This window comes from Lygodium microphyllum, chromosome 26 (genome assembly GCF_053477565.2).
Source record: "Lygodium microphyllum isolate KBCC chromosome 26, Lygodium_microphyllum_v1.1.10, whole genome shotgun sequence".
NCBI classification, from domain to species: domain Eukaryota; kingdom Viridiplantae; phylum Streptophyta; class Polypodiopsida; order Schizaeales; family Lygodiaceae; genus Lygodium; species Lygodium microphyllum.
Genome location: NC_141160.1, coordinates 37,131,861 through 37,158,580, shown reverse-complemented (window position 1 = coordinate 37,158,580; position 26,720 = coordinate 37,131,861). Strand labels below are relative to the sequence as shown.

The 26,720-nt window shown below is 40.0% G+C and overlaps 1 protein-coding gene across 1 annotated transcript; it reads right to left on the bottom strand.

Moving 5' to 3' along the window:
- Window positions 1-25,416, bottom strand: LOC148013149 (small nuclear ribonucleoprotein SmD1a-like). Its single transcript, XM_087668193.1, has 4 exons — window positions 25,189-25,416; window positions 24,810-24,886; window positions 477-668; window positions 1-355 (listed from the first exon to the last, which is right to left on the bottom strand). Exons 1-4 carry the CDS (start codon window positions 25,398-25,400, stop codon window positions 294-296), a joined length of 543 nt encoding a protein of 180 aa, XP_087524319.1. The 5' UTR covers window positions 25,401-25,416; the 3' UTR covers window positions 1-293.
- Window positions 25,417-26,720: the final 1,304 nt, after the last annotated feature.

Below are 26,720 nucleotides of genomic sequence, written 5' to 3'. Positions count from 1 at the left end.
TTGAAAATATCTCAAGTTGAAAAACGCATTATACACCACTGTCAAGTACAAAACAACAGCTCCATACAAACTTGAGAGCTACTATAGACCTTTGACTTTCAAGTAATAGCAAGTGTATAACGCTGTAAAAATGAAGCTTTACCAAAAACCCCAAAGATGCAAATAAGCATGTTACACACTACCAAGTACGCATCCTGTGAGGTACTGTAAAATCATTTCAGTTTCCCAAGTCACAGCATTTGGAATATGATACTAAAATCACAAGAGCACATTAGAGCTCAAAGCTACAAAAATTAGCGGCCACGTCCACGTCCCCTACCACGACCTCGGCCTCGTCCCCTGCCCATAGGTTTTCCTGCAATGCAAATGTCAAATTTAATCAGCTATAAACAGAAGTATTAACTTTAAGACTCCTTATAAAGACTATGCAGTAAAGTGAAAACTCGTTGAATCCCCATGTTTGATAAAATGCTTACCAGCTGTTGGCCTCTTTGGTCTTGCTTTTGGAGTATCGTCAACCAGTAGAGTATCCAAATTCAAGCTGTCTGGAAGGATATAATAGCGAATATTGTTTCCCCTGACACTAAGATGATCCAGAGTAACAGGATTCTTGCCCTTCACAGTTAGCTTCACAGTCTTCAAATGGGTGTTCATACTGATGTCAACACCTGACAGATCACCAAAAAATAACTAAAGCATTCCAACATGATGACTTTCTAGCATGCTTGCAAGAAAGCTCAAAAAGTGAATATATTTTGCAATGATTACCTTAAAAAGCTACATCAGTATACATCCAGGCTTGAAGGTTGACAATTGATAATGAAAGACAATACACCAACCGGTCAAATATTTGAAAATAAGAATTCAATACATCAAGTGCTCAACCAGTTATAGAACAACTTTACAAGATTGAAATAAATGCACATTTAGACATTGCAAACAACAGGCCTAGCTGCTAAAGCTTCAGCTTCTCAAAGCAAACTGCTAATGAAAATTCAGAATGGCATTGAGTGTGTCAATTTTCTCGACAGAGTAATAACAGTCTTAATTCCTGAAAGTGAAATAGAAAAAGTAGAGAAACAGACGACTTGAAGGGCATTTGATCATGGTTTTACACAAGATGCTGGGCATGACCTGTGAGTATTGATCACTTCTCAGAAGCAAACATTTAGTAACTCGATTATGTTGAAACCAGGGTGGCTTCAATCAGTTCTCAGTTAAAAAGCCAACTGAGCCGGAACATCAGCTGATATAGCCAAGACAAACAATCAGCTGATAACACATCCTGCTGGTGTGCAGGACCCATTCGCCAAGTTACAAAGGGATGACAGAGAATCGGGCCTCGGCCCAAGGAAAAAATAGCAGATGCATATTCAAAACATTCAAACACTTGATTGAGCATGATCCAAAAGTGTATACACATGGTTCAAAGGCCCAGTAAAGACAGGTGTGGCTCAGAGGCATATGCAAATAATTGCAAGCCCAAAACTAAGCATGCATCTCAGCTTTTTACTCAAATTGGCAGTAACTCACATGCATTAGTGCCGTTTTGCAAGGCAACCCCCTTGGAAGCAAGAACCTTCTATTGGAAAGCACAACAGAAGAGGATCAAGGCTAAAATGCCAGCTGATCCCATGTAGTCATTTGCCATTATCGATAGACCAACTCCATGGTGATATTAGCAGCATTATGTTTGTTGATCTCTTACAGGGCCAAGGTCATCATCCAAGTTGTAGATAAGTCGCCAGCTTGGCATGATGCTTTTCTCGTTGATTGCCTAGCTTTTTGTAGCGTTGGTGTATTGAGTGGCCAAGCATTTTCTAATAGCTTTTGCTGAAGAAAGCTCCTGCAGGATGTCATTAACACATTTGCATCAATATTCCCCCATATAGACAGCTGCCATCTCTTCAGAAAAATCTCTCTTCCAACCTAGGCTGTTAAGGGCAACACTCATAAACTCACCCGGAGGACAGTCTATTGAGCTGCTGAAAAAAGTGGTAAATATATGGGCTGGCAATGTGTAGGCCACCAGCAGGAGGCTGGTCAAATTTATTAGAACAAGTCCTTCATAGCATCTTTTGCCAAATATAAGTTGGGAGTACACATGTGGAAGCAAAAAGAGCACGAAGTGTGAAGAGAAAATAAACACGGGGAGAGAGAGAGAGAGAGAGAGAGAGAGAGAGAGAGAGAGAGAAGAATGCAGTAACCTGCACAATGTATAATAAAAGGGGGACTGCATACAAGGCTGCATGGAGGAAAGCCCTTGCATGAATATTGGAAGATGGCAGGGTAATAAGGGCACCAAGATGGAGCAACAGAGGGTGTAGAGGATGCTAACAATGAGGAAGAAGAGGAAGAAAGCAAGCTGGACGATGAACTCCAACAATGCATTAGCTGGAAAATCATGAAGACCACCAAGATGGTAGGGAGACGACATGCATGGGGTGGGCAACTGCATCAATGGCAGGCCCACATAGGCAGCAACAACCATAAAAAGTAAAGAGGAAGATCACTTCCCAAGAGGACTGACCAACAAGGACAAGGGAAGGCCACAAAGGGCAGAGATACCATAAAAAAGCACAAAAATGCTGGGCAGGCAGACCTACAGAAGGAGCCCAAGAGGCTGCTTGAGACGGACATGACCAATGCCACAGTTGTGACCATCCTCACTCTAACTCAAACTGACGTTCACAACCTAGAGATGGACACAGGCACAATCACTACCATGCCCTCTCAAACCATGGGTGTGGCTAAAGGCTAATGGAGCTGAGAGGTTGGATGCCCGAAGGAGAAGAGCTCACAAAAGAGGAAACTCATACACCATAAAACAAGCTCCAAGGAAAACTCCAAAAAGACCATAATGGATCCAACAATAGTAGAGGAAATAATGTCGATGTCATCCATCAATGAAGAATTGATGTTGCAAATAAGACCTGGGGACATAGTGCACACCAGAAAACACCCTGCACAGTCCCAATTTGAAAAAAGAAGAAATGGCCATTCCCAAATAACATGAAACAGGAGGCTTGGAAATTGGAACATTTCAAGCCTAGAACGCTGTGGAACAACTGACATGGAACGATTGGAACAGCCATTTCCAACATGGAACGGGAAAACATTCCAAGCATGGAACATTGTGGGACAATTGACATGGAACGTTCCAAACCAAACATGTTAGAGATTTATTCATCCCCTGCATTGTCAGGCTATTGTTGTACAGTTCGTTCTCTTCGAACCAATTACGCATTTCTTTGTATCATGTCAAACAATTCTACAAAGTACAAGTGTTTTCCGGCTTTATTGCGGAATCGAGCAAGCATAAGATGTTCTGTGAAGTGCCACATGACAGCTGCTATACTGCACAGCATTTTTTTCAATATTTTATCGTGATAGCAGTTTTGGTGCAGTTGGCCAGTTTAAAACTGGTCGACCCGATTATTATACTGTTTTTCTGCATGCTTGTTTATGGGCAGCCTGCTTTGGTCATCCCAATTGTCTGTTTCAGGTGGAAAGAGAGACCAGCTCGAGGACATACTTCGACAGCCCATTTGCACATCTGCATTCTTCATTTCAACATTCATTTACTGCAGATTGGTTTCTTCCACGGTCTCTTTTCTCTCTCCCTCTTCACTCATGTTCATTGTCTTTCAGTCTTGTTCATATGCTTCCGCATTTGTTGCACTCTAACATGGTATCAGATCAATTTTGAAGGGCTAAGTGATCGTGGACAGACCTAGACAGGATTCAGCACGACAAAACTTGTGTTTTCAGCATACGGAGGCTGAGGCAAATAAGTGACACATGGGAAAGGAGCAAAGCTACTGTTTTTTGCAGGTTTTTGCTGTTCATGAAGGAGAAAGGCCTGTGTTTTCATCCTTTAGGATCAAATTTTGAGTTTTCATCACCTGCAACGATTGAAACACATGTGAGATGAGCGAAGGAAGCCCTAGCAAGCACCATTTGCAAAGTTAGAGGGGGCTGCCCTTGTTTTTGTGCAAGCTGTTCAGGTGACAATGTCTTCTAAGATCGACATGGAGTTTCAAGCTATTATAGACCGTAAGGTCCCCATGTTACCAACCCTTCCTTCAGTTCAAAAGCTCAATGGCGAGAATTACTGCATGTTGTGGGTAATGATGCTTGCCATCCTAGTGTCCTACGATTTGGCGAAGCTTGTGATCAAGGCTATAGACCTTCCTACTGCCCGTGATGCCTCAAAGCTTTCTACAAATGCTGAAGCTTAGTTACTCAAGGTACAAGCACACAAGTATAAATTGAATACCCGCATCCGCTCTTTCCTCTTTCTCTCTTGCACTTTGGCTGTTATTGCTCACATCAAGCACTTGACCATGGCTCGAGAGTATGCTTGGAGTTGGATCAAATGTACACTCGGATAACCATTATGGACTAGGTGTCTCTGAAGGTTCAAATGCGGACTTTGAATCCCAACAAGTCTTCTTCTATGCAGGAGAATGTCGATAAGCTTCAACAATTGTCAATGCAGATCTAGAATGTAGGGAAGGTGATTACCTCAAAGGACGTGGCGATAACTCTTCTATCATAGTTAACACCCCGATTGAGTGCATTTTATTCCATCTTGATTGCTTCAAGGTGAAAACAAACCCTGAAGTGGTTGATTCCGAAGGTCTTGGACCAAGAGGAACAACTCAACGGCCACAACACTCCCAAGTCCAAGGCGTTGAGAGGCACATCTTCCCAGCACAAGGGGAAGAACAACAAGCAAAGGAAGGAGAAGACCAAGCAAGATAAAGCCAAGGAGTCTACTTGTAACATTTGTGGCAAGACGAGTTATTGGAAGAAGGATTGGCCCAACAAGGACAATGAGGAGTCAAGACATTAAGAAGAAAAAGACTAAAAAAGACTCGATAGGTGGTTGCTTCTTCATCAACCGACTTTCTCCATTTGGAGGTGATTGAGAATGCTCATCCAATGGCCACTGATCCAACAATGTTGAATCCCCCAATCTCGTGAGTGGATTGTGAAATGTGGCACTTCCTGCCACACGACTCCTTCAAATGCTATTGCCTGTATGTGACTGATGTATGGGATAATTCTCATAGGTGATTGAGGATGCTCCTCCAATGCAATGGTACTTTCCACCACATGACTCCTCCAAATGGTATTGCCTCGTATGCACCTAATGTACGGGCGAATTCTCGAAGGTGACAACTCTTCTGTCCCACTCAAAGGCAAAGGTGATATGTGTTCAAAATGTTGGGTGTAAAGGTCCTTATGCTACTCCCATGTATATATTTACTTGCACATGTGAACACACCCTTGTGGGCATAAGCGCATGGTATCCTAAGTATAAATACATTCTTTTAATCTTTGTGTGTGCCACATTGGTACACATCCATCTCTTGAATCTCCACTCTCTCTACACTGCTGAATACACCTCGATTGACGTGCACACTATATGAGAACTTCCTCTCACGCTCCTTCAAACCGGTATTAGCGCTTTGGCAAGAGTGTGCGCACTTCTCGAGGACTAGACAAGTCAATCTCTGCGTGAGTGAAAGCCAACAGACAATCAAGATCAATCAATGGTCAATTTGACCAAACAAGAATTGGCGTGAAGTGCAAGTCGTATTTTTTGCAAGCGACATGCAAGCGTGACAACCTATCGTAGGCGTGGCCAATTGGCGGTCAATTTCTGACCAAGCAACAATGTTCTATAGGCTGTCGGCACCAATCACAAGTCGACAATCTGTAGTAGGCATGGCCAGTTGGCGATCAATTTCTAAACAAGCAACAACGTTTTCTAGGCTATCGGCACCAAGCACAGGTCAAACAGCAATTGGCATGAAGTACATGTCATGTTTTCTACAAGTGTAACATTCTGTGGCAAGCGTGACTAGTCAACGGTCAATTTTTGACCAAGCGACGATGTTTTATAGGCTATCAACACCAAGCACAGGTCAACGGCAACCAACAACGCAATCCCAACATGCAACGCGCGACAAGCGACACATGACAAGTCGATGGCTGGTTGATTCGCCACATTTGAACCGTTTTTTCAACAAGCAACCCCCCTGCTCACTGATAGGGGTGCGCACATGCAAGCACAGTACTCAGACTTATGCAAATGTATGCCTGAAAATTTGGGGCTTTTCCCAAAATTGATGCTAGTCATGCAAAACAGTGACATTTGACCCAAACATTGTGCACATTTGCTTCAAATTTTTAAAGCTTTTCCTATACAAGTGAAATTTTCTTAGCTGAGCCAATTTCACTATGATTTGTGCACATTTGGACCCAGAGGGTCCACATTCGAGAATTTTGCAAACTTTGTAAAATTTCTGCAACATTTGCCAATATTTGAGACTCGCATGATAAATTAATGCAATTCCGGCAGATTTATTGCAAAAATTTTGGGGCTTTTCGCATCGGTGATGCATTTTGAGCCAATTTGTGCTTTGACAGTGAAATTACAGTAGATTCACTGCTGAGTGGGAGAAATTTGGACTCAAGATGTATTAAATGTTGTAAACGGGCAGCTTTTCTTGGTACATGTATTGTTAAATGCTCATTATGCAATGAAACAGTGTCACATGCAGCACTTGGGTTAGTGCATTTGGGCGTTACGATGGATAAAACAGCCATCTTGGAACTGTTTTGGCTGCATTTACAGCAGCCCTTTCATGTTGTTCTGCTTCTTCCACTACATGTGGCAAACCATCATCGATACCCTGCTGTTCAAGAGCATATGGTGCAGTAACAACTTGATGTATTAAGTCTGTCCAGCCATTTACAACAAGCACAGACTCCAAAGTAAGTGGCAAAAGACCCTAAAAGACATCACCAATGTCATGGGTGGCTGGCATTTGAGACTGATCATGTGAAAATGCAGCATTTTCAGCAAATAGGACATCCCTACTGACAAAAACTTTCTTCGTGCGTGGGTCATACAAGCGATAGCCCTTGCTCTCCAAACTGTAGTCAATAAATATGCATCTTACAGCCTTCTTGCCATTGCAAGCTTCGAACGGTGTGATCATCTTCAGTGCCTTAGTGGGTGCACGATTCAACACATGATTTGCACACCGAAGGCCTTCTAGCCAAAATTTATGAGGTAGCCCCTTGCTTTTTAGCATACGAGTCCTCTCCATAAGAGTCCAATTCTTCCTTTCAACAAAACCATTTTGCAAAGAAGTCATTCTAACAGTGGCTTGATGCGTAATGCCATTATCAAGCAAATATGTCTCAAAAGCATGAGACATGTACTTCCCCCCTCTATCTGCGCAAAGTGTCTACACTTTTAAGTCAGTTTCACCTTGAATAGAGAGAGAAACATTTAATTATATTTTGGCACACTCAAATAATACAAATTATCTTTCAAAGTATATGAGCATCAAATTAAATTAAATCATTGAGCTAATATAGCTTAGTAACAATTGATATACAAAAGGTTGATTATAGTATCGATGTTTAATCTCATCTTAATAGGCAACCATGCTCAAAAAAGTCAAGCAAACAAAGGAGACGCTATATGAGATGTTCAAGATGAAAGGGAAATTTTCATCTCCCAACGGCAGTAGGTAAAAGATCTTTTGACTACACTTGAAGTGAAGAGGCATAAGGCCATTTCTACTCTTGTGGATCCGAATTGGAAGGTTACAATCCATGCACATTTACCGACGGCCAATGCTACCTGCTACAAGCAATCAATTGGATCATTGATATAGCTCCTTAACACTAGGATTGATATGTGTTTTACTATATTGCTTGCAAGGTTTATGAGTGAACCCAAGACGGTTCATTGGAAGGCTGCTATGAGGATTTTGTGATCCTTAAGAGGGCTCCCAACCTAGGTATTTATTATCCACCAAATGCAAAAGATTCAACCTTGCATTCTTTTATTCGGCAATGGTAGTTTTGGTGCAGCTGGCCTATTTAGAGCTAGCCGACCTGATTATTATATTGCTTTTCTACATGCCTATTTATAAGCAGCCTCCTTTGGTCATCCCACTTGTCTGTTTCAAGTGGAGAGAGATCCCCTCGAGGAGATACTTTGACAACCCGTTTGTACATCTGCCTTCATTATTTCAGCATTCATTTACATCAGATTTCTGCATTCTACTATCTTTTTTTCTCTCTCCCTCCCCTCTCTAGGGAACAGCATTTCGTTGTTCCAAAGCCCCATTTTGGCCGTCCCATGTTGATGTGGGCAAAAAGCCTTGAAGCTTCAATTTTACCTAGAAAGACATGAATCGGCCATCATTTTCACCAAGTGACATTGATGTCTTCTTTTTCTCGAAGGCTGTGCTATCCAAGGTATTGTGATCATCATGTGATGGCTGTTCTTTTGTCTATTTTTTTACTAGACAAAGCTGAATTGATACTAATTTTGGCTTTCTACTATCATACTTTACACACAACTTTTCCAAAAGATGTCTAAGGACTGAATTATGCAGTTTCAGCCATCTAGAATTGCAGCTGATTGATCTATTTGGAGATCTAAAATTCTAAAGCATCTTCTATGGAAGACATAGATCTATATGAGAATGAGTCAACCAAAGGTCTACAAGAAGTGTAAAACGTGAAGGTATAATGAAAGAACCGAATGCACATTAATCATAACACAAATCACAGAGTAACGAGAAGTATCCATTGCCAAAACAAAGAGTATAATAGTAGAGTGTCAGCTCTAATAGTCCATTTTTCATCCTGTGCAATAGTGGAGTACTCTCTATATGTTGTCACACAATGGTATTAGTCACACTTGAAGCTTCAAATGACTAATCTTGAGTAAGACTAAGGCTATTGTTACTGCCTCCAATAATTTTACAAAACATGGACTATGCACCATCCATGTGGATAAACCCTAGACCTATGGTATTAAGATATCACCTAATTTGTAACAATAAGGAGTAACAAGATGGAAAATGCACATGATTGTATGATGTAAGAATGAAGTATCAAGAATCATAGATGGATCAGAAATCAGTTTGTAAGAGAATTTCAAGATGATTCATCTCATTATAAATATGACCATGCTTTGAAGATGATGACACGGTATGTTGATGGAACGGCATGACATGGCAACACTTTGGTGAGGTTTATCTAGTTCAAGAACAAACTTTTTAATATGAGCTACTTATTTTCCTTTCTAACTATTAAAGTTTTTCAGTTACATGGTTAACACTTTGGTCATGTTTATCTAATTCGAGAACAAAATTTTTAATGTAAGCTACTTATTTTCCTTTCTGACTACTAAAGTTATTTAGTTAATTAAACTACAAAACTAATCTAGAGTTGTGTTTAGGTTTGCTTTCAGCTTTATATTGTAAGACACTAGGTTCTAAGTCACACAACCATAGTTAGTCTCCATACATTGTATGGTACTGATCATACCGTACGATCTGTACGGTACCATACGGTACGTATTTGTACAGATTCGTATGATTAAATGGGCCATTTCTCGCCACCGCGTCTATACATCCTCTGAAGTCCCACGTTCTACTCCCTTTAATCCGGCACGTTCTGTTTGCTTGCATGGCACTTTTTGGTGGGGTAGGAAACCTTGGATACCTCATCTCACCCCCTTTTCCAACTACGCACTCCCCCCCTCCCCCCCCAAAACAACATCAACATACTCGTCTCATGTCTACTCGACACTTACTTTTTGTGGGTCATAGATACTAGCAAGAGGGAAAAGAAAACGACGCGGGCGCATTCATCTACCGCCACATTCAACAAGCTATGATTGAGGTATACATTGCCTTTTAAATTTGTTTCACTTTCTTTCATTATGTAATTAATTTATGCATAACTATGTATCTCTAATATCTATCTCGATTCTCTCTTCCTCTCCAAGGCCCAACCCCAATCTCTCTTCATTCTTGAATCTTGAAAGTTGAAACTTGAAAGGCTCAACTCTCTCTTTCTCTCTCTAACCTCCAAGTACCGTTAGTATACTTACTTGTAATTTGTAAATTGTGGTTGTAGGTGGGCCCCTCGAATGTGATATAAGTTGTTACCAACAATACATCGAATTGTCAGCGCATGGACCATTTGCTTGAGACTGTGTTTCCCATGATCGTGTGGACTCCATGTGCAAGTCATTGTTTGGACTTGCTCATGGAGGACATTGGGAAGCTCAAGTACGTGAAGAGGGTGGTACGCAAAAGCTACATCAATTGTCACCTTCTTCACGGTAAAGATAAAGGTGCTTGCGATGTATCATGAGCATAGCACACTAAAGTTGAAGAAGCCTTTTTCAACTCGCTTAGCTTACATGTGGTTATTATTGGAGCACCTTTATGAGGTGCGGTCCACCTTGCGCCAAACAATGGTGTCCACTATGCAATGAGTGGGATGAGCATGAGACAGAGGAGACCAAAGCCATGCATCATTTGTGCCTTAAGCAGTTTTGGCAAAAAGTCTATGCCCTTGTCATTGTCGTGACTCCCTTTTATAGAGTGTTACATATGAGTGATCGCGAGGGGTCCACCATGGGCCTTCTCGTTCACTTCTTTAGAGCAACATTGGTAAAGGCACATGCTTGTACAATGATCACAAATACAGCGTGCACATGTTTTAGAGATAGCAAAGAGGAGGTGGGATGGATGCATAAGCCCATCGATGGTTTTCCCGTATTGGTACATCCGGCCTACAAGTCGCTAGCGGTCATGGATGATAGAGAGTTCTATTCGGACCAACTTGCTTATTTGACTCATGTAGTCCCTGTAGATGACTACAATGCAATGTTGGAGGAGCTAGGATGCTATGCAAATCAGAGAGGGCATGTGGCTTTTTGTTCTTCCACTTATCGAAGGGGAGAGTCACTTGTAAAGCCTTTATTTTGGTGGCAAAACTTTGGATATGCATTGAAGACGCTTCAGCCCTTAGCCATGAGGATCCTTGCCTACAATTGCTCTTTGGGTGCATGTGAGAGAAACTCGAGTGTCTATTCTCTCATTGACATAAAGATTCACAATCGACTTAGCACACAACAGTTAGAGCAACTAGTCTATTGCCGCACTAACTTACACATAAGGAGGGCTATGATGAGCATGGATAGTCCCAAGCAAGTAAAGTTTAAACACTTAACCGTAAAATTAAAATTTGTTGTTTAAAACTTTGAACTTTGAAGTTTATACTTTACAATTTAGACTTTAGCATTTACAATCTTACGTGCATCACTACATTGTGTAGGTGAATGTTGATACATTCAAGTTGATAGGCGACATTCTTCCGAGCGTACATCAAGAGGTGGACGAGGAGATGATTTTTGCAGAGCTCTATAGAGAGCTTATAGCAACAGATACTCATGACACTCGCAATCACCGTGCTCGTGGGCGAGGAGTTCGAGTAGGTAGTAGCAAGGCTTGGTCATTCGACACCCTCCAACATCAAGAGGGGTGGTTCAAGTGGCTTGCAAACATATGTAAGGCGGGGCTCTAGTAACTCAATCCTATGCCTCATGATGACATCCCCCCCTTGCCTACACAACCGCCACCTAGGGAGCCATCATTCAATGATGATGGTAACCTCATCAATGAGGATGAGTATGAGTGTGTCTCATCATCCATCATCTTCAGTCTCTCTTGATGAACACTCAAATGGTTCTGATGATAATGATGATGATGATGATGATGATGATGATGATGCCTCATCATAGATTCATATGTCTCTCTCTTTTTTGTATCTACTATCATTGTATCCACATACATGATACTACTATGATACACTAGATTGTAGTTGTATCACATGTTTTGCACAACCCATGCGACTGCGATGGTCACCCTCATGTATTCATCTTATTTTGTAATAAAATGGCTATGTATTCATCTTATTTTCGTACTAATATTGTACCGTACCTTATAAAATCATAAGGTACCATTTAGTGCCATATTTTATCATATCGCACCGTATCGTACCTTTCATACCTGACAACTATGCACAAAACCCAACACAAGATTGAGAGAATCCAAAAACACATGAAGGTATCCTCAAATCTTTATTACGACAGATAAATAGAGATTTGGATAAGCATGGCTTCAACAGCCCAAGCATGAATCAGCACACTTTCACTTTGGATCCATAAAGCCACCTAAATGTTTCTAAATGAGACAACCCTGAATGCCCACATGCTCATCTCAATCACTCTATCAAACTTTTCTCTTCAACAACCATCAATCACAAACACATTAAATTATTCAATCTCAATAAGAATCTAGTTCCCCAATAGGGTTTCGCTTTACTACTCATCACAATAAGCACAAACAAAAGGAAAGAATATGTGTTTGCTAATCACGGTGTAACCACAATCGCTTGCTAGTTCTTGATCACCAAAATGCCCCAAAAACACAACCTACAAGTCACCTTTAATAGGCTTTGACAATTGCACTAACTAACAAGCATGAAACCATCACTTCAACATTTCTACAAATCAGCCCAACTCCCACACTCTAAAAGCTGCAACAAAAAGTCTGATTGTTGCCACATCAACTTTAATGAATGCTCCCTAACATGTCCTAATCACTCAATCATGTTTCCCACGCCATCTTGTTATCCATTACGATGCAAGTGCACTACAATCTTCCCCATTAGAATAGCAATTGTTCTAAACTATGTTGCACCCATCCAAATTCCCAATGGACAACCAACATCCTTGATTGCCTCCAATCTCTAGCCCATGGAAAGTGCTAACTAAACTTCACAATATTTTCTTCACTCTAGAGGCATCGCTATTCTTGAGCACTTGTGAATGCCACCTTAAGGAACTACCATGACTGCATTACCAACCATAATGTCCAATCACTCGAGTAAGTAGCACATGTGCTTGCACTCACCCAAGCAACTATAAAAGATGAGAACACACATAACATCAAGAACCAAATGCCACACAAAAGCCTCAATACCTCCCACAAGAAACAGCTCAATTGGTAAACCATCTTTGCTTTGCTGTCCACATCTATCAAGCACCTGTTTCTCTACTACATCTTTTGATCAGCTACATCATCTACAACTGGCGAACTACTAAACTACTGCATTTGTGATCTGCAGTTGCTGTACAGACTACCATGTTATCATGCTTGCTTTTTTACTACCATCGCCTTGCCATGTCATCATACCTACGTTTTTGCTGCTGTCAACCTGCCACATCATCATTAGCTTGCTACGTTTATATTTTTCTCTCCTCTGCTTATGCAACATTGATCCCAATACCACACACAGTTGCATTTGCTATTGTCCAACATCTAGAAACTGCCTTTGCTGTGTTTCAAGATCTGTCAAGAGTATGACACCCTCTCCTCAACACCTCTGCCTCAGTCCTCCAAATACAAGAGTTCGAGGTACAGTTTTCATCTCTGCACAGTTTGTTTGTTGCATGAGCATCGTATATTCTATATTCAATCATTCATTTAGATTCCACTGTATTCATTGTCTGTGAGTTACCCTAACCCTAATTGTGTTCTTTTGATTTTATGCTTTGTCCTAAGCTTTCATTTATATTTCTGTGTTACAATATTTCTTCACATGGTGTTAGAAAACCTAGTATTAGAGCAAGGTTCTCTTCCACAAAATCTCAATCTTTGATCTAAAAGCCCTTCCCAAGAAGCAAGAACAACAAGAGGGCAAGATGATTTCGAACACACCTTCACCACATCATCATGATGCTCTCGAGCCTAGCACATCGAGACACGTGATGGAGTGAGCTTCACAACTTGCTCCTCCATGCAACCTGGTCGAAGAGTCTTTGGACTACCATGGAGTCCACAAACCATACGAGATCTCACAAGCCAAATACGATCCCAGTCTCATGTATTGAACTCAACAGTAGATTGAAGGTATCTTTGAGTTTTCCCTTGTAGATTCGATGCACCAACCTAATGATTTTGCAAGAATGACAAAAGCTCCACAATGGACTGGCCATCTTGACATGGAAACTACAATGGAGTACAAAACATTTTCCTCTCTACCACCATCATCTACACCCTTACCTCTTTTATCTTTTCCACACACTTCTCCACCTTCATTCACTTCTATGTCAAATACGCATGCTACTGCTTCTCAATCTTTTGGAGATGCTCATGATGAAGAAACCCTTCGAACTAAGTATCGGTTCATTAGGCCCTAAACAGGATAGGTTTTCCCAATTGCACTCAAGAAAAGTGAGCAAAAGTCGCAAGAATCTATTGTGAGTGCTCCATCTTTTTCTTCAGCATTTACATATCATGGTCAATTTGATTTTAGTGATTCATTTTATTGATCATTTGCATTTAATGGATAAAAGGAACCTGTCACATTTTCATAACTATACAAATGACAAATCCATTCCATCTCCCACCCATTCCACCCACAAGTTTTATTGCATCCTCCTTTCAACCTCCATTAAGTGGACCTAACATGTCTTCACACATCACATCGAGGGGCCCTTCACCCTTGGGCATGCCTTTTAGGACCTCATCTTTTCCTCACCCGAATAGTGTCTCTAGAATGGAGGTTCATCCTCCCATCCCCACACTTTTGGATTCTCATAGCTTAGGGAATACCATCTAACCCTCTTTAAGTGTGGATCAATTGGTACCACAATTTACCTCTATGGCATTACCTAGTGGGTCTTCTAGTCATTTTGCTATACCTCAACCCACATTCAGTCATTTGGTGCAACACGTGATCTCACAACCCACATTCAATCATTTTCATAGTTTGACACCTCCAAAGAGGACTCTCATTGCTGCTTCTTCGAAGGGGCAATAAGGAAAGGGTAAACAAAGTCAAATTCCAATCAAAATCAAAAACAAACTCAAAATCAAATTGTGATCTCCAAGGAAACTCCTAGTGATCTTTAAAACCCATGTGGCAAAATGTACCAAAGAAAAATCGGTATTATCAACATCATCAAAAAATTAGCCATTTTGATGAGGAGTATCGTTCAAAGGCATGAGACACAACACTAAAAGCTAAGACCCAGACCCCCACCCCTCAGTCGGGTAAGCCCCAACAAGGATGCAAGGTGGTGGCAACCCTCAATAGGGAGGGTAACGAAGCCACACCCACACTACCACGAATCAGCCATCATAGTTGACAACATTCTTGACACCAAAGGGCTTGTCTAACTAATTTGCAAAGGCACACATCGTCTCCATATAGATATTTGAGGATGCGAGTCTCGTCCACATCTATGAGTTGCCTCCTGATGAGGTGACTGTAGAACCCAACTCATAACGACCAAGTACTTCAACTACTCCTTGGATTATGGACACTGGAGCTACCCATCATATGACCACCATCGAGGACATTTTCATTTTCCAAGCCCCTGCAATCAAGTACATTTGAGTTAGGAACAACTCTTCGATCACGATTCAAACTCGCGCTCACATCAATTTTGCCATTGACCAAGGCCCGAATTGCGCAAAAATGGTTGATGCATACCTTGTCGCCCAACTAGGGGTAAACTTGTTATGCGTTCAACAACCTTACCGATTGGATCGAGCAATCTTCTTCACTACAACCACAATTGAGGTCCTTGACTCTCAAACTGGTTTAGTGATTACTCACGGTGAGGCACAATCTAGTGGCCTGAACCACATGACACGATTTCTTTCCAAGCCGACAATTGAGGGCTCTGAGTTCCATCACTTCTAAGCTTTAGCTACTACACGAGAGCCTATGAGCACTGAGCATCTTTAGCATTTCCACTTAGAGCATCTTGAATATGACTCTCTTGATGAGTTGTCAAGTCGACAGATGGTTGATGGCCTTCCACACCTGAAGCTATCGCAAGATATCTATAAAGCTTGTCAACTCAAGAAACAACACCATACCCCATTTCCTCAACAGTCTACACATAGAGCTAAGGGGCCTCTTACATTGATTCAAGTTTATCGATGTGGGTCAATATCCAACGCCACCTTGAATAACGCATTGTCTACTTCTTTTATTTTGTGAATGATGTCTCTAGATACATGAAGGTGTACTTTGTCAAGTAAAACTCATATGCCTTCACATATTTTTCTACTTGATTGTTGGAGGTGCATAACAAGACCGGTTGTTAGTAGGATATATAAGGAGTGACAGTGGGGGCGAGTCCATCTTTCAGGAGTTATCTAAGTCTTTACAAGAATACAGCATTTCACGCCAGCTTACCTCTACCAACTTTTCTTCACAAAATGGAGTTGCAAAGCATAGAAACCGAACCATCATGAACATGGCACAATCTATGCTATTCATAATAGAGCTCCTTGAGCACCTTTAGTTCAAGGCTATTAACACTTCAATGTACTTCCTTAATCAGTGTCTGACTGCGATTATCCCTCAAAGAACTCTATGTGTGGCATTATTTGATTCTCAGCCTATAGTTTCTCACTTTAGAGTCTTCGAGAGTCATGCTTACACACACCCCCTGATGATAAGATACGCAAGCTCACTCCCCAAGCTAATCTCCTCATTTTTATTGGATACTTTTCCAAAGTGAAAGTCTATCGTCTGTTCAATCCTCGGACACACAAGATGATCGTTAAGGAGATGTAGTATTTGAAGAGAGGGACATTGTGCAAACTTCTATACCAAATTTCGAGTCCTTTCCTCACATTATTCCTTTAGAGAATGTGCCTTTTGAGCCAGGTCTACAACTAACTCCTAACCCACGCATAGAGAGAGAGAGAGAGAGAGAAAAGTCAACACCACATTGAGAGCGGAAAACTAACCCCTCCTTTATAAGAATTTATTGAAACAAACCACAAGCAACAAGTCTCTAAACCATATACAAAAGGGCTAATTTGTTATACTTTTAAAAATTAAGTATTAAATCCTTAATTTTTACAAACTTCGAGCAACAAGCTGGTTTTCTTTTTTAGTGCTTGAATTAGATCAAGCTAAGTAAAAAGTGCTTTTTGATTAAGAGATAGATAGAAGAGTACAAAGCATATGGCTGAAATTTCAACATAAGAGCTTAATTCCAAATGCAAAGAGAAACCTACAATATATACGTATGGGGCTTGGGTGCTCAAAAGTGAAAAGAAGAGACTATAAATGACAAGTGTTTGCTGAAAATCAAGAGTGTAGAGACACTTGTCTCTTCAAAATAACACAACCTATTCTAGATGCCATATGTCACTTTTCTAGATAAAGAAACTTTTGGACCTTCTACTCTAAAAATCTCTCAAATGGATAAGAATTTAAAATAGATACTTAGGACAAAATTGTTCATTGTGAAATTTTGGAGTCTTTAACGTGAACAAAATTCCCATTTGAACAACTTCCAACAATAGTAACATCCTAAATTTTAGAACTTGTCAAATTTAGAATTGAGCTTTATTATATAAGTCCACCGATTCATGGTTTATTTCTCTAATCTCATGAGCATCTAGTAATACTTTCTAGAACCACTTATTACGTCATCTGAGCTTTCAGGTCAATCTAACCGTCCAACTAAACTTTTCATTTCTCTTGGGCATCTTATCAATGATAACCCAAGTATAATTATAAGGTGTTTTGGCCATTCACCACTCCTAGATAGAAAGATAAACATGTAATCATATTTTGAAACACGTCTTTCAATGTACATAAGCATCAAATGAATTTAAATCATTGACTCAATATGTCTTGGTAACAATTGGTATACAAAAGGTTGGTTACACAAGCCCTCTCTACAAGGCTAGTTATCTCATTGGTACCAACAAACCATACGGGATTAAAAAATCCTTTCATCACATTCCACTCCAAAGGACCCTAGAAGATATGACAAGCTTGCACCTCAAGAATCATTTACATCATTGTTTACAGCTCATTACATAGCACATTTTGACTCGAACAGTTTGTAGAAGGATTCTCAACACCCCCAACGACGAGAGACCACGGAAAAGAAGCCAGAAAGTATCGATCAAAATGAGACTTGGAGGACCTTAGTGAATTATCCGAGCCACATGAAAGTCATTAAGACAAAATGGATTTTTAAGACTAAGCTAAAAGCTGATGGGACTTTAGACATATACAAAGCTCGCCTTGTGATAAGAGTTTAAACAACAAGGTATTGACTATGAAGAGACCTTTCCTTCTACCATACGGTTGACATCCTTTTGTCTATTGGTTGTGCTAGCCGCTCACTACAATCGGCCAATCCATTAGATGGGCATCAAAAGTATCTTTCTTAATGGTTATTTGGAGGAGGAAGTCTATGACAAGCAACCTCCTAAATTTTCTTTTGCTAACCGAAAAGATAAGGTCTTTTGTTTGTGAATAGCTCTTTACACGGTAAAGCAAGCACCACGGTCTTGGTTTCAAAGAATCTATGAGTTTTTTAGAACTCACGAATATCATTCTATCCCTTAAGACCCAAACTTATATGCCTGTACTACTTCAAAGGGTGTCAACTATATCCTACTATGTATAGATTTACTTATCGGAGATGAAGATCATTCATTCTAAGAATAGTGGTTTTGAGTCACAACAAAAGTATACTCTTCAATTAATGGACCAATATTACACGAATCAAACACGGCCTATGTCAACGCCACTTAATCCCACTATCCACTCTTCTAAAGATACCCTAGATCAGCCCTTCAACGAGCACACATACAGATATGTGGTAGAAAAGATCTTTGGTTGATTTACACTAGGCTAAACTAAGCTTACTCGATTAGTTTGCTTAGCTAGTACTTCATTGTACCTAGGATGTCACATTGGATTGTATGTCTTCGTGTTTTGAGATATTTGCGGTGTACCTAGTTTTATGGCCTAGCTTATGGACCTCATTTATGTTTCCAAGGGTACATTTACTCTGACTATGCAAGAGATCTTAACATCCAACGTTTCCATAGCGGCTACCTCTTTACCTTCAATATGGCATCCAACTCTTGGGCTATCCATAAGCAGGAGACAATAGTGGCTTTTGCAAGTCAAAATCGAGTATCGGACTCTATCTTCTGGTACCACAGAGGCTATCTACTTGAGGAGCTTACTAACAGCACTTCATTTTCCATGCAACTATTGTTGCCCCTACAAGCAATTCGATCATTATACCACGGACACAACATATGGGGATCCACTTCCACTTCACTAGAGAGCTAGTTGAGCTAGACACCATACACCTAGAGTTTGTGCCTTTATCCGACAACTTTACAAACATATTGACCAAGGCAATCAATCAACCAATGTTACAGTATATTCTACCCAAGATCAACTTAAGTACACCCTCTCCTACTTTTTTAGATTCACATTGAGAGCGTGATTCTCTTCAACTTTTCCTTTCAATTTGAGAGAGAATGACTTTCTTCTCTTCATGGAGACAAGATGTTGTTTGCAGTTCCTCTTCAAGCATGTTTGTATATTGTACTTTTGTATCTTCACCCGTATCATCGAGATGACATAATTGTAAAAGAACGCTTGGGCAAGTGAATAATTCCCCTACGAGAACACTATCCAAGTAGCACTATTGCATGGCGTTTTGCATAGCACTATCACACTTGCATTGCCTCTTGCATAGCTTCAATACATTGGCAATCTGTTTTTATAAACGTATATATGTGCACATTAATCCCTTTCTAACCTTTTCAGTAATTGACTTTGGATCCACCATATTCACAGCATTACACATGGCAATCTCCTCAACTTGCTTAGCTTTGCTAGCTGGCTTTCCAAACACCTTTTTTGCCTCTCCATGCACCCATTATATTTGATTCACACACCACTAGCCTCTTCCTTCATCATCGACACCTAGTAGTGGTAGAAATAGCTTCCTTATTTTTAAAAGTTTTTGGGTCTAACTACTAGTCTCTTATCTCTTACTTAATCGCCCGTCACCTCTACTTTTTGAAGCAATCAATATCAAATCTTTTTAAAAACAACAATGACAACAACCGCCACCAAAAGCAAATAAGCAAATAAACGAGCAAAAAATAAAGAAAATTCGTTCTGGTTCCATCTACCTTTGTAGAACTTGGTACGCCACTAGGCAACCAACATGCACATTTTATCCAATGCCATGGCCTCTCTAGGGTGACTACTTAGACTCCCTTGATAAGATAACCATCACCTCTATATTCTTGGTGGACCATTGGATAGCCACCGTGCACCCTTAGTCCAACGCCTTGGCTGCTTTGGATGGGACACCTTGGAATAAAAACACATCAAAACAAAAACACTTAAAAACTTTGGGTTGGTCTTTCTTTCTAGCTCAATTTTTAGGCCTGAGAGAAGTATTGAGCTAACATAAGCATTACAAACTAAATTAGCTACTTAACCAGTCCCAAAATACTTAATTAATAAAAGCCCTAAAATGATGCACGATTTAAGTGAGTTTAAAAACAAAGCGCAATACGAGATCTCGAAACTTTCTATGAATAAGCATGCTGCTCTCCATTCAATCTAATCTCGTTTTTGCAAATTTAAGCCCTCTAGCTTCATTGCCCATATCCCATTCACAAAGGACACCTCATCAAAAGCTACTTGTTGCTATTCACATCTATCAAGCACCTATTTCCAACCTCTATCGTGTAGCCTATATTGATTTCTATTGCATTTGCTAATCAACCACATCATCTACAATGGGCGAGTAGTTGAATTGTTGCATTTATCATCTGTGGCTATTATATGGACTGCTACATCATCATATCTACTTTTTTATTGCCATCAACCTACCATGTCATCATACCTACGTTCTTTATGCTACCAACCTACCACATCATCATTAACTTGTTGTGTTTATAGTTTTTTGTCTCCTCTATCTATTTGATATTAATCTAGCACCAAACCATTGTGTTCACTGATATTCAACATTTGAAGGCTGCTTTGTTGCATTTCAAGATCCATCACGAATACAACACACTCTCCTACTCAACATCTCTACTTCAATCCTCAAGACACAAGAGTTCAAGGTACAATCTTTATTCCTACGCAGTTTGTTTGCTACATGAGGATTGTATATTCAATATTCAATTGTTCTGTCAGATTCCACTGTGTTTATTGTCTCTGAGTTACCCTAACCCTAACTGTGTTCTTTTGAGTCTATGTTTTGTCACACTTTTACTTATATTTATGCATTAGGATATTTTTTCACAACTTGGATCATAATAATATCACAACCGCAGATCCTAATGTGTGAGAGTGCAACGGAAGTAAATAAACACAAGGGAATAAATAAAGATGAAACGCAAATGAAACAAAATCAAAACGCTTTCATTTGTACACCTATACAAGCTTACAAATGATCAATCCCTACACATATAAGTACCGTGAGAGCCACATTAGTGACAATACCAAATTAATGATAAGTATGAAAACCTAATTGAGAAAGAAAGATGGCAGCTAGATGGATGTGTGGACGCATATGAGTGGCTGCCTTTATAAGCATAGGGAACATGAAACAAGCCAATTTGATCGACCATCTACTAACACAATCATAAAATTGATTGCCCATGAGAGAGGGATATTGCCCAAGCTGCCATGTTGCTAAAATCTGAAATGCACTCCATAAAATAACTTGACACGCTGAGAATATGCGATGATGAAGGCCTAAAAACCCTAATTACCACCTAATGTACTTATAGTAAAGGAAATTGAAAGCCAAGAAAAGATTGATAGATTATAAGTGTCAGAACCCCTATAGTCCTCATCTAACTCAAAGTGGGGCTCACAAGTAAGAGACGTACAACCAAAACAAGACACAAAAAAACATATTTTGCTGAGCCTCAAACCCATGGATTTCAAACTATGTCTTGCACTATATCGACCACTGCCACCATTCAATGCCTTATCATTGTCACCTCTATAAACTAATCCATCCATCGAGCTTACGCATGATCATCTCTATTAAGGACACCCGCAATGCTTCTGACCCTTTCTTTGCACTTAAAACGCCTACTCACCTCTCACAATCATTGTATCACAACACAAGAAATTCTCTCTACGAAAGAGTCTCCATCACTTGGACTTGCCTTTCACCTTAGCCTTTGCAACAACATACTAGCCAGCCTATTCAACCTTCCTACACTTCTCCCACTTCTCATAGGTAGACAACTCCATGGCGCTTTTCAAAGTATTCAACCATTGTGCATCTTCATCAATCAAGACATTGATACACAAGATATCCATGAACTTAAAAACCATCTCATCATCATGAGTTGAAAAGGAAAACTTAAGGACCAAGGTGGCCTCAAGTATCTTGTGAAGTTAGATTGAAGATATCCAAATCATGCCGAAGGATAGCTTACCCCTCCTACTCAACTCATTCTAATCCTCCATGAAAAACTCAATAGATGACTTAGAGTAGACATTAATGCTTGTTGCAATAAACTCCTCAACATCAAATAGGGGACCACTAATCACTCCAAGCAATCCAACCTTTCCTACATGTCTCATCCCACATTAGTAACCTCCCCTCAAAGTTGAAAGGCCATCAATTAGAAGAAGTCATCTAGCTTTGAAAAGTAGTGAGCTCTTGGTGAAGTGATATTGCCTCCAAGTATTGCAACCTTGCAAGTGCTCATGATGCCTCCACTCCACCTTGCAAGTGCTCATGATGCCTCCACTCACATCACAAGGTCTACACACACAGCCTTCATTATCAAAAAAAGTAAATCCTTGAAACTTGTAGAGAAAAAGCAAAAACTTTCAAATCTCCAATTCCATCACTTATCCCTCATTGTCAAGAGTTGGTTCTAAGACACTAGATCCTAATTAGCACAACTCCATAAAATATGAGAACCTTTTTTGAGACCCCCAAAAACCGAAGGATATTCTCAAATGTTTATTATAGCAATTAAGTACAGATTTGAACAAACATGGTGCCAAAAGCCCAAGCATGAACAAGCACCTTAATCCACGAAGACTCATTGTCAAATCCAAAACAACCTTTTAACACTCGCACACTCATGCTCCATAAGTCTTCAATCTAGATCAACCACGAATACTCCAAATCAACTAATCTAACGATAAATCCAATTCACCAACAAGGCATCACTTCACAACTTCCCACATCAAACACAAACAAAAGGGAAGAAGAAGATGCCATTGTTGATCATGATCCAACCACGATCCACTTGTTCGTGTTTGAATACCAGCATGCCTTGATAACACAATCCATAGGTTATATTTTATAGGCTTTGGCAAGTATTAAAGCATCACTATGATGTTTCCACAAAACAACCCAACTCCCAACACTAAAAGACACATCACAAACAAATTTTAATGTTGCTTTTTAACCTTGTCCTATCACAAAAGCCACCAATTTTCCCAACAAAAAGCACAAGCACTCACTACTACCACATCAACTTTGATACATTGTTGTCAAACAGTTGCCTTGATTACACATAATCACGCTACCCATGCCATCTTGTTCTTCACAAATCACAATGATACAAGTGCAATACATTTATGCAAGAAAAGTCAACAATTGTTTTGAGCAAGACCAAATCTATAGAATCAAAGTAAGTATAGTCACTTGGTGACAACTAGGTTAAGAGATGTTCTAGCATACGTGAAGGTTTGTTTTTACAATTTCAAAGCAAATGGGCTATGTGTGAGCTATTGTAAGTCTAGGGACATTAGAACTTGATTGCCTCAAATAAACTATTGTTCCATGCTAGTGCAAAGATTCTAGTCTGCCCATGGTATTAGTGGGGTTATATGTTACTCAATTTAAAGAATTCCAAGTTCTCTATTTGACAACAATTGTTCATAGAATAAAGTTAAGAACCTACAAGAATCTATCTTGATGTTTGAGTACAAATTGTACGACTATGCAACAGCACTCAAGCTTCCTCTACTTTCCTCCTCTCACTCAAGTTCAAAATTTCACATCCCTTCCAACTAAGCACCAACCTAAAGAATGGAATGGGTTTGAAGGGAAGCAACTAGAACAAATCACAAAGAGTGAAATAAATGATGCACCATTCCATAGCAAAATGCAAGGTAGAATGACAACAATGAAAGAAGACAAAAACAGAACTCTTGCTAGATTTTGGCTCACAAAATGCAAGAAGCAATTATTTGCATTATCTTGAATCAATGTTTGCATACATTTTAACTTTACTACGGTTACTTCAACCCATCCCCACACCTATTGGGCGAACAAATCCAAAGATAAGGCTTATGTAGATTATGTGTACGTGCAAGATAGCCATAAGCTTCACTATGCACACCACCATAATGGCCTGACTAAAAGGAAAGCTACCCTAGTCCATCTAGCACCATCTAATCTATAAAATACACTACTATAGTGATTAGGGTGTCAACCACATTAACACAGGCCAAATTAAATTTTTAAAATGTATGCCAAATACACCAAATCAATGAGTTTATCTCATTATTGAGATAAGAGGGAATCTACATCACCCCAACTAAAAGGTATTACTCACTCAAGAGAATGAGCCTCTCTATCTTGAATGTCACATGTTTTTGTTTTTTCTTTCCAACCTGTTGTACTAAAAAATTTCAACCTATCTTCCTAAACAACATACTACACAAATATCTTCTCTCTCTCTCTCTCTCTCTCTCTCTCTCTCTCTCTCTCTCTCTCTCTCTCTCTCTCTCTCTCTCTCTCTCTCTAAACAACATACTACATAAACATCCTCTCTCTCTCTCCCTCTCTCTAAACAAGATACTACATAATCTTCTCTCTCTCTCTCTCTCTCTCTCTCTCTCTCTCTCTCTCTCTCTCTCTCTCTCTCTCTCTCTCTCTCTCTCTCTCTCTCCTGCACCATTTGTCCATTCCATTATTTTCTTTAGTCTATCAGAATCATAGGGCCTGTCTCTTTCCTTTCGAAAAGTGTTAAAAGCAGTGCACACAGATTGACACAAAACATTGCATAAATTACAACACAAGAGTCACCAAAATTCGATACCTGTAATGGTGCCATGTACGATCGTTCCATTTTTCAGTTCTATCGAAACTGTTTCGTTATTCAGTTTCATCAAAAATCTGCCATTCGGAAAAGACAGACATAAGACAAAACGGAAACACTTCCAGCACTTGAACTCTCAGAGAGAAAGAGGTGTCAACTGTGAAGATCTATGTGGACGCAAGAATCATGAAAACATTTTTGTGTGCAGGCATCCAGAGGTCATTATGCCGATGGCTTACATGAAAAGGTGTCCCCTTCTAGTTAGTGAGCTCTGCTGTGGAAGCAATACTGTGATGTGAGCTGAAAACATTACAGACATTCAATCCTACACAAGCATTCTGCCATGAAATTTTAGGACGAAGAAAGAGAAGACGTTAACCTGACGAGCCTCATACTGCGCAGACGAACGGGGCTGACAGGGAAGGCGGCTAGGGTTTTGGTGCCGAGGTGGTGCTCTGCAGGTACGGGGGTGGCCAACAAACAAGGCAGAGGAGCGAAGCTCAGCCCAAAGGTTTTGGGGGAAGGGAGCAACTGGTTACATGTGTCCCTCTTCTGTCTGGGCGCCCTCCCTATTAAATAGAAACTGGTCATGCCACCACAAGTCTCAAACTAAATTTTCACTAGCGCTTGCCAAGATAGTTTGCCATAGAGAAACACTTTATGCTTCCCACTCTGCACTCGGTGCTTCGCGTTGGAAGTGGGCGCATGGGTGAGCATGGGCAGGTGGGCAAGCAGGCGAATATAGATGGGAGAGCATGGGGATGCACTTAACACATTTTACAAGGTGGCTACATGCATAACATGTGGCTGCCGCCCACCCCCCAAAAAGCTTCGCATAATAATAGTAGTAGATAAATATTAGACTCAAAAGATCTTCATCATGGTTATGCTAGTGACTTTTCTTCTGAGCATGGCATTGGTCAATCTAGGGTGGGTAGAGAGCAGCAAGAATTACTCAAATGTCAAGGCTTACATTAAGACTTGGGGTACACGTACCCTTAACTACCAACTTAATACATAGTCCCATTACAATACCGATCTTAGCCAATAGCCAAAGGAGCCATAGTCCCTTTTTTATTCTTGCATTGTGCAAGTTGCTCCTCTTCCTTTCGAAATCCCTCTCTATTAAATATAGAGTGTCATGCCCTACATAGTTCAAACTTCTATTAAAATATATGTTTAAGACAAGGTAATGTAATCACAACGACTTGCCAAGATAAGAGGGAGAGACTGGTTTAAACATAAAGCAAGTATAAATGTCAGACATGAAAGAGTTTGTATTAATTGAATGCTAAGGATTACATCAAGACTTATTGTCAAGGGGGGGTGCCCTTACCCTTTACCACCAACTCAACACATGGTCCCCTACAATATCCATCTTGATGACCATTCATGAGCCAATGGAGCCATAATCTCTTTGCTTTTTTACATTCTACAAGATGCCTTCATCACTGCCTTTGAGAATGGAAGCCTCGACCTTGTGTCTATCACACCATCTAATTACCACTTAAGCTAGTAGGTCTTTGCCACAAATGTAAATGTTAAAGATAATAATTAGAGGAATATTTACATAGCAATGGATTAAACCTTGGCAATTGCTAAAAGGGAATGTCAAAGACATTAAAAAATAGGTTCAATTCCTTTAGAATTTGCTCCATTAGGTTATGTTATTAGTATTTAGCTTAGCAATTTACTGTACTAGTAGTGGATATTGTATTGCATAAACGAACACTTTAGATAACATTGTTGTTGTATGCATACCTCCATCTAAACATATATGCATACCTACATACACACACACACTTGTGTGCACATGCATGTAAGTAATATACATGTGTGTATATGTGCATTCATTCACGTGTGGATGTTTATGAAACTATATTGTAGATATTTTTATGTGCACAAATCCAT